The sequence below is a fragment of the Protomyctophum parallelum genome (assembly GCF_964188405.1).
Source record: "Protomyctophum parallelum genome assembly, chromosome: 18".
Lineage (NCBI taxonomy): Eukaryota > Metazoa > Chordata > Actinopteri > Myctophiformes > Myctophidae > Protomyctophum > Protomyctophum parallelum.
The window spans coordinates 44,750,787-44,760,786 of NC_139716.1; the positions used below are offsets into that span (position 1 = coordinate 44,750,787).

Here is a 10,000-nt window from a genome sequence, read left to right on the forward strand (position 1 = left end):
CCTCTGAGACGCACCAGACTGGCCTGCTATAGGCTGGAGGCCTCACCAGACTGGCCTGCTATAGGCTAGAGGCCTCTGAGATGCACCAGACTGGCCTGCTATAGGCTGGAGGCCTCTGAGATGCACCAGACTGGCCTGCTATAGGCTGGAGGCCTCTGAGACACACCAGACTGGCCTGCTATAGGCTAGAGGCCTCTGAGACGCACCAGACTGGCCTGCTATAGGCTGGAGGCCTCTGAGACGCACCAGACTGGCCTGCTATAGGCTGGAGGCCTCACCAGACTGGCCTGCTATAGGCTAGAGGCCTCTGAGACGCACCAGACTGGCCTGCCATAGGCTGGAGGCCTCTGAGACGCACCAGACTGGCCTGCCATTGGCTGGAGGCGCGGTTGGATACTCACGTGACTTGGTGACGTTGAGCTGGACCCTGACGGTCTCGTAGAGGTGACAGTAGTGATGGTGGAGGTTACAGGAGTACAGGCCGCGGTCATTCATCGTCACGTCTGTTAGGAAACCACATGACAATTCATTCATTAAGCCATTGGTTCCCAATCCATTTCATATCAAGGACCACCAAATTGACACTAATTAGCCCCACACAGGGGTCCCCCATTTGAAAACATATGCCTGCAGGGACCCCCAGGAACTCCCCCAAGGACCACTGGTGGTCCGGGGACCCCCAGGGGTCCTTGAGGGTCAAAGGTCAAAGAGTCGTATTGTAATTACCTCTGATGACGAGAGAAAAGTTCCCGTCACTGAATGCTGATTGGCTGAGGCTGATCCTGCCCTGGTTGTAGGAGTTGTAGATGCGCTGGTCCCCTATTGGACAAGAACTGTTACTACAGAATAAGAGTCCCCTATTGGACAAGAACTGTTACTACACAATAAGAGCTGGTCCCCTATTGGACAAGAACTGTTACTACAGAATAAGAGGTGGATTATTACTACACAATAAGAAATACTGTTACTACACAATAAGAGCTGGTCCCCTAGTGGAGAACTACTGTTACTACACAATAAAGAAAAGTGATGCAGTGATGCTCGCGGAACTCGACTTCGTCTCGTTCCTGACCGCATCGCTATCGTGGCAATAATCACGTTAAACAACACCCTCTCAATAATCACGTTAAACAACACCCTCTCAATAATCACGTTAAACAACACCCTCTCAATAATCACGTTAAACAACACCCTCTCAATAATCACGTTAAACAACACCCTCTGGTGTAATGTTGCTTAATTCTAACCTGTAGAGAACATGTCGGCCAGCCTCTCCATTCTAACCTGTAGAGAACATGTCTGCCAGCCTCTCCATTCTAACCTGCTGAGAACATGTCGGCCAGCCGCTCCATGCTGTATTCGGGCCGGGCCCGGTACACGTCCCAGTGCAGAACCCTCTGGCGGTCCTTGAGGCGGTCGCGGGTCCACACCATGCGTCCGCTCACGCACTGCAGTACCACGCGGGACCCCGCGGGGGCGCTGACGTTGTAGCCGGCCACCACCACACTGCTGCTGCTCTCCTGGGCCCTGCAAACTGATTGGTGGATGGGTTGATTGATTGATTGATTGATTGATTGATTGATTGATTGATTGATTGATTGACGGAAGATAATTAGTATTCGAATATACAGTGAACCAAATATTGACAAAATTGTTGTGGCACACATTATTTTACTATTTACAATTTAAGCATTTATCAGACGCTCTTAAGACTGCCAGGGACATAATTATTTAACTTATTTTTTTATGATGTCCTAGACTGCCAACAACATGTTTAACGCCTTTTTGACATGGGCAAAAAAGATTTAAAAAGAAAACAGATATATAATGGCAGTCTGAGCCTTTTGGCGCCCCCTGGTGGCGACGGATGAGTTTTAATCCAGAGTGATTTACATTAAGCGACAACAACAAACATGGTAATTCGATAAAAACATAAAATTGTCATCATGAATCATTTACGTAAGCTAAGAACAGTGGAAACTAAGGAAACTGTATACCTTATACGTGTCTACTAGACAGGCCTACATAAAATGCTATTTGCACATACAGTAAAGTGCCGCACATGAAAGTATTTGAGAACTATATATACTGTCATTTTTATTAATTTAATTTTATGATTATGCAATCTGCCTTGTAAGAATCTTGGGTGTAAGTTTGTTTGCTAACATTATTTATGTACACTGGAAATAAAGTGTCCTGTAAGTCCATATATGGGCTGGGCTTCTTAAATAACGGGACAACGCTCCAAACGTCCCAAACTCTTCTCCCTTCTGGCTCCAAAACTGTGGAATGCACTTCCCATTGCAGTCAGAACTGCAGCATCACTCCCAATCTCAGCCTGAAAACCCACCTTTTCAGACTCCATCACGGCCCATAGCACTTACCCCACCCCCTTAGATAGCATTTCTGTAGACTTAGATAGCATCTGATACAGACTTATAGCATGTTATGTAGACAGCACTATAATTGCATTGTATGTAGTCATAGCACGTGATGTATATTTCAAAAGCATATTCCTTGATACATGTCATAATTGTACACATCATAAGACTTCAGCCTATAGCCCACCCAGGGAAGCCTGATGTCACTAAGATAGCCTACAGTTTAAGATAGTCAGTTTGCGACAGCTGTGAGATCCTGCTGCACCCTGAAGAATGCTTTGGAAATAAGACCACCTGTGGTGACTTGTTTACGGAGGCCACAGAGCCTTAAGGGTCAACACACACACACACACACACACACACACACACACACACACACACACACACACACACACACACACACACACACACACACACACACACACACACACACACACACACACACACACACACAGATTGGGGATATATAAATGGTACAGAAATCAGTTAGAACAGTGAGTGAGTGAGCAGTGAGGGACAGCAGAGAGGCGCTCTGCCTGGGACGAAGGCCTCAGTACGCTGTAACTATGGAACAAATGCTTGTAATCTGTAACTGATGGCTGATCAATAAATGGAAACAAGGATATGTGCCTGCTTGGATCTCCTATTCATTTCAACAGCAACTTCAACAAAGGAATTAGGTGAATTAATCCACGGAACCCTGTAAGAAAAGATACATCATAATTGGCGCCCGACGTTGGAGGAGTGTTGGTGAAGATATTCTACGCCACGCAAAACGGACCTGCGTATCTGTGGATTCTTTTTATTTATTTTTTTGCTTTTGACGTGAGTTTGGATGGAACCCGAGGACTGACCTGAAGTTGGGATGATGGAATAGGCTTATCATTCTTGTGTTGAGCGTACGTGTTAGGACCATAGTGTACATCTGGACGCTGTGTTAGGCAGGTTATTGATTAGGTAAGTGATTAGGTTATTGGAGTCCACTTCTGTTAGGGAGTTGACAGAATTAAGAGTTAAATGGTAGTGTAGCCTATGCATGGTATGGTTGTGCGTGTATGTGCTTCATTCATTTGTTTGTTTTATTGTAGGTCTCTCTATGAGTCTGTGCTGGTATAGAGCATCTTTGTGAGTTATGGTTGAATGCCAAATAATTCTCCAGTGACTTACACGTTTTTGGTTGTAATTTGGCATTTAATTCATGTATTCGCTCTTGCTATATGGACAGGGTGCGTCTGTGTGTTTCTCTTCTGGGAGACTCACACATACACACGCAGGGGAGACCTTTCTTTTCTCTGCGACATGATGTGCTGGAGCGGGGGAGGATTTAATGCTTTAGTCTTGGGTATTATTATTTGGGCTGGACCGTTGTATTATTTTTTTTTCCTTTTGGGTATTTCTGTAACATGTGGAACATGTTTCAGAGGGGGGAGTAATATTGATATTAAATTGGGGGTTTAATTCAGGTTTAAAATCAAATTGGCTTTAATTTGGGGTCCAAGATAAAATTAGAAGGTCCAAGCCATATTTAGGAGGTAAATGAGAATATATTTCTCATTGTAAATGATCACATTTAGGATATTTCATATCCTTTGTAAGATTAGGTATGCAAATGAGTATGCATGTCTGTGACTGAGGGAGAGGAGACACAGCATGAGTGTGTCACAGTGTGACTGTGTGAAAGTTTAGTGTCTAGTGTCTGGATTATTTACTATTTAGTAGATATGATGGACACAGGGATAAGCCCAGTGGACATTGTCCAAAAGAAATATTCAGATTCATGCAAGGATATTTTGAAGATTTCAAAGAAATTTAACAAGCGTTGGCCGGACATTGACAGACCATGGCCTCTGGAGGGTACTTTTGATACAGAAGTCATTAATGCCATAAGGGTTCTTGTGCATGGATACAGAGCAGATCAGAAGACGAATGAGCGGAAACTCAAACGCAAGACTGAATTATCAGTATTAGATATGTTCTGTAAGGAAGGCCCCAATGTCAGTGAGTCAGTGCCGGACAAGAAGCAACAGTGCATTGACATTGTGGGTCACAGCGACAACTCAGCACAGACTGAGGTGGACGTTATGGAGAACAGTGATATGAGGACATCAAAGCAACAGCCAGAGGACAGCGACACTCAACGCTCTGTTAGGAAAGAGCTGGAACGGGTACGTTGCCTGAAAGAGGAATTGACCAGTGAATTAAGGACACAGAGACAGTCTATGCGTTCTATGGAGACACGTTTGAGTGTAGTTCTGATGAAAGAGGCACATCTGCTCCTTGACTTGGGTGACGTGGAGGATGAGACTGCGCACAGCCACAGAGACAGTTCACATGGAGGTGACATCTACAGGAGCTACTTTCCGGTGGCCGCGCCAAGGGGCAAAAATACTTTGACTTTTGGGGGATATGACCCGCACATGATGACCCGGGATATTATAGCTCAAGTGGAGGGACGTACAGCACATGCAGGGGATGAGGGAAACCGTACCTCCGCCCGTGACAGACGGACAGCAAGCTCCGATCGGGCAGTGAGCACCCTTTCTGTTTGTGGCAGTGACAGAGCTGCTGGACGCACGGAGAGACGTGTGGGATCAACTCAACAGGAGGAAGAGGAGGAGGACAGTGCAGCCCGTACACAGCAGGGCTACCATTCCGACGCCTACAGGGGCCCTGCAGATTGGCAGGCGAGCTCTCCACGACACTCCAGGGGGGAGATCGAACGACAGGAGGACAACATGATGCTCCCGGTGATGATGAAGGGCAGAAATATGGAGTACAAGCCGTGGGCATCTGCCGACATGACAGATTTTGTGAATCAATTGCCCCATTTGCGTTATGGGGCGTACCCCTGGATAACAAAGTTTGAGGGTCTTGTGATGAAAACTCAACTGACTATGGGGGACTTGGCCATCGGGGACCTTAAACAACTGTGGACGTCGTTGAAGGACGTGGGCATACACGGCATGGAGGAGATTCTGGACCGTGCCGGACTCCGACAGTACTCAGCCGTGACGGGTGGAGATGCAGACCTCTTTCTGGGTCACAGAGGGGCGTTGTGGCGCGCACTAAAGGAATTGTATCCAACTACGGTGCATCCAGACTCTATCTTAATTGCTGCAATGGGAGACTCTGAAACGGCACGTGAATATATCGCCCGAGTCAATCAGAAGTGGGCTGATGTAACGGGGAGGGACTCGGAGCGCAATGACTTAGAACGGGCTCTTGTCCGCTCCAAGATTGAACAGGGACTTCCTGAAAAAGTCAGGGCTAATTTGGAGACAGTTGTGGGTTTGGTGGATATGCCTCTCAAACAGTACATTGCACAAATCGTGCATTGGGTTGGACTGTACCGCCAGAGAGCAGAGCAGCAGAAACAGAGCGACGAAGAGGTGATTCGACTGTTGGCCAAGACCCAGTTGAAAGTTGCGCAAGAAGCTGTACAGGCAACGGTCGTGGCAACTATACTGGAAACTCCGCAGAACCAGTTTGGCCCCCCAAGAGGTCAAAAGGGTCGGCGCTTCAATGCTGCAAGTGGCTCTAACTACACAGGCTGTTTTAGATGTGGCGGGTTGACGCACATGCAGTGGCACTGCAATGCTGTCTTGCCAGGTGACCAACAACAACAGAACCAACAGGGGGTCACTCAACAACAGCAGGACCGGCAGGGGGCCCCTTCACAGCAACAGAACCAGCCGTGGCCACCTCAGAACCAGCAGCAGCCAATGCCACAGACTCAACAGGGGATGGGTCAGCAACAAGCACCTCAGCAACCACTTCTGCCATGGAGAGTCCGAGCGACGCCTGGTTTCTTGGGGCCACCACAGAGGCCGCAGTGGGAAAACCCACCGTCACAGCAGGCATGGCAACAGAGTGGATGGCAGCCACCCTATCAGTGGGCTGCACCTCAGCAAGGATATATTCCACTGACACGTCACAGCCCAGAAAGCTGGAGAATGAGAGGTGTTTGTCATAAATGTGGTCAGTATGGTCATTTTTCTGAACAGTGTGACCAGAAACGGGAAACTTTGAGGGAAGTCAAGTTGACCGGGTCTCATGTACAATGAGTTGAACAGCTAAAGGAGAAGTATCATGGCTCCTCCGTGTTTTTTTCTTTTGACGGTTGACTTGACACGCCCCCCCTCTGTGCTATTGACAGCATGGCTTTTGATTTGTCACCTAGCTGTCATCATCTCTCCCGTTTTGTTTTTGTTTGTTTTTTTGATACTTGAGGTTGAGGTTTAGTTTAGGGAAAGAAAGACTTTCTAATGGAAAGGGGTGGTTCAGTTCAGGAATGATGTCCTAAACGGTTTGATTTGCTTTATAAGTTCTATTCATTGTCATACGAAAGGAGATAGGTTAATAGTGATCCGATGAATATTTTAGGACTTCTTTGAATATCACAGTTAAATCCAATCCAACAAATAAGAGTTATATTCTAATTAATAGTACAAATATTGTTTTAGCTCTTTGTTTGTGTGTGCCTTTCCACATCATGGATAGATGATGGTTTCTGCAGGACCATTTATCTGTCCATTATTCTGTGAAAGTTACTCACAAACTAAGGGGGGGAGAAGGGGATATTTATGAGGGAATATTATTCTTATTAAGTTGATATTGGAATCCACTTCCACACAAATATGACTGTCCATATAGGTACACCTAGGGATCAGCCTCTCTTCCCCCTCCCTTGCTCGGCTGGCAAGGGGGGAGGGGGGTCAGAGGTGCGAGGTATTTACAGCAGTATTTGTGTGTCTGTGAAGTGTACTGAAGTCCTGAGTGAGTGAGTTAAGGGGAGTAGTTTAAGAAACAATACTTCTACCTTGTCCTATTGTGTGATATGAATGTGTTATGTTTGAAGGGTTGGAAAATAATGTTACTAAATAGTAGTAATTTAAGCAACTCTGTATGAGAATGTCTGCGGCATGGGATTCTCTCATTTAAAAAGGCATAGTGAGAGTAGACTTGTCTACTGTTAACATTTTTTATTTTGGGTGGTGGATAATAATCTGGTACACCGTGAGGTGTCAGAAGAAACAGCAATGTTTGCCAGGTTATATGAAGCTTGAATTGGGTAGGAGAGCCAGGGGCTAAATGAGAGGATCACAAGCCTGACAGTGTGAGTGAAATCATGATGTGATTGAGAACAATATAATGTGTGAGTGAGCGAATGAAATCAATGAATGAATGTATGAATGTATTTCATACAAAGACTTACTTGGGGACAGACCAAGCTGTGTCCAGTGAAGTATTGCTAATAGGGGGAGAGATAAGAGCTATTTCCTTTTCACCCTGACTGGACCTCCTGTCCTGTCATGTCTTATCTTCTCTACCACTGTCTGTTTTAGACGACCTACTGTGAACTGTGAGCAGTCATTTATTGGGGGTACTCATTTAGATAAACAGATGGGAGTTGGACAGTGTTTGAAGATCTTTGCTCTAAAAAAGTGAGGAGAGACTGGAGTCTGATGTCAAAAGTAGAATTGCAAGGACTCTGTTTATGGGGGAGAGTGTTTAAGCAGCTGGCTATAGCTGATGACTGAGGGGTTTTAACCCATATCTCCAGGAGTGGCATATCTCCGGGAGTAGAACTTTCGGCCGAGGGAAGTACAACCAAGGTTGAACGTTTTCAGGGTTGAAACAATAGGCCCCCTCAGCTTAACCCCCAGTCCTTCCCTATCAGTAAATGAGCTTGTTGACTTGACATCAGTGAGTTGTTACTTCTTCTGCCATGCCAGAACTAGGAAAATTTCTGTAGATAGGCCTGCATAATTTCCTTTTAATAGGTGTGGAAGAGGGGAGTCCATTTATGGATTGGATTCCATCTACACCAGTGGTCTTCAGGTTCCAGAAGGGTCGATGGTGACATCCGACAGTGCCGAACAGGAAGATGGGGTCATCCCGAGAGGACTGAGAGTCCAGGGGGGTGTCTCCACAGGCAGCTGTCTACGCAACATGAGAGAGGGGCGTCTAAATCAGCTCCTACCGGGAGGAGATCAACACAGCAGGTGACCACAGCTGCTGCGGCGTTCACTGCAGGAAGGTGTCGGGGGGACACTATTCTGTGGCCGGGGCCCACGGGCTCATGCTAAAATGGAGGAGAAGATTGTGTTTCCACTTCTGCTCTGAAGAGAGTAGGGCGGAGCGTTCCAACGTCAAGATACACTTGTGCTGAGAGCCTGAGACATAATGGTGACGGTCTGTTCTGTACCTACAGATCTGAGAGCGATACCAGTGCTGACAATCAAGAAGGATTTTTCCAAGCGCTGTTATTCTATAGGCGAAAAAAGAAATGTGGGAACCAGTTCCTACCGCGTGTCTGGACGTCTGAACAATTTGCGTCATGAGAAGAAGAAAAAAAATCGTTGTTCATCTGGATTGTGAATGATGTCTGAAAATGTTGTTTTAATGTTTGAGTTTGTTGTATTCTGTGCTGACATGAGTCAAGTAGATATAGCAAGGTACTGGAAATGGTACTATTTTTGAGGGATGTTTGTTTAACCATTTTGTTATGAGTTAACTTTTCATTTACAGGTATTTGAATTTAATCAGTATAGGAATTTGATTTGGTCTAAATAGGATTTTACATATGGTTCAAACCTGTCTACAAGAGGGGGTTTGTTCTGATACAATTTAGGTGGTTAACGAGATGCTCCTGTGTCGAGGGGGGTCTTTCACATCAGAATTTTGGATTTTGGGAAAAAAGAAAAAAAAAGGTATTTTTTGGAAATATTACTTTTGGACATTTATGAAATATGAATTATGTCTGGGGAATATGTAATTCCCCAAGGGGGGCTGTGATGTATATTTCAAAAGCATATTCCTTGATACATGTCATAATTGTACACATCATAAGACTTCAGCCTATAGCCCACCCAGGGAAGCCTGATGTCACTAAGATAGCCTACAGTTTAAGATAGTCAGTTTGCGACAGCTGTGAGATCCTGCTGCACCCTGAAGAATGCTTTGGAAATAAGACCACCTGTGGTGACTTGTTTACGGAGGCCACAGAGCCTTAAGGGTCAACACACACACACACACACACACACACACACACACACACACACACACACACACACACACACACACACACACACACACACACACACACACACACACACAGATTGGGGATATATAAATGGTACAGAAATCAGTTAGAACAGTGAGTGAGTGAGCAGTGAGGGACAGCAGAGAGGCGCTCTGCCTGGGACGAAGGCCTCAGTACGCTGTAACTATGGAACAAATGCTTGTAATCTGTAACTGATGGCTGATCAATAAATGGAAACAAGGATATGTGCCTGCTTGGATCTCCTATTCATTTCAACAGCAACTTCAACAAAGGAATTAGGTGAATTAATCCACGGAACCCTGTAAGAAAAGATACATCACACGTCATAGTACATATGTATAGCATAGTAGTATAGATGTATAGTTTATATGTATAGCTTCATTATACAGATATTCCACTGTTACTTTCTTAGCTTACGCATGTTTCATGATAAATGTTTTTATGTGATGTATTCCCATGCTTTTGTTCTTTGCTTAATGTAAGTCGCTCTGGATTAAGAGCGTCTGATAAATGCCTAAATTGTGAATTGTAAATTGTAAAGAATCAATCAATC

General features: G+C 45.4%; 1 protein-coding gene across 1 annotated transcript in view; it reads right to left on the bottom strand.

Moving 5' to 3' along the window:
- Positions 1-10,000, bottom strand: part of LOC310875237 (matrix remodeling-associated protein 8-like) — a 40,042-nt gene that overhangs the window by 26,861 nt on the left and 3,181 nt on the right. Inside the window, exons 3-5 of the mRNA XM_083788411.1 lie at positions 1,322-1,534; positions 727-819; positions 402-503 (exon numbers count right to left, since the gene is read on the bottom strand). Coding sequence (XP_083644537.1) covers positions 402-503; positions 727-819; positions 1,322-1,534 — 408 coding nt within the window. The remainder of the gene's footprint in view (positions 1-401; positions 504-726; positions 820-1,321; positions 1,535-10,000) is intronic.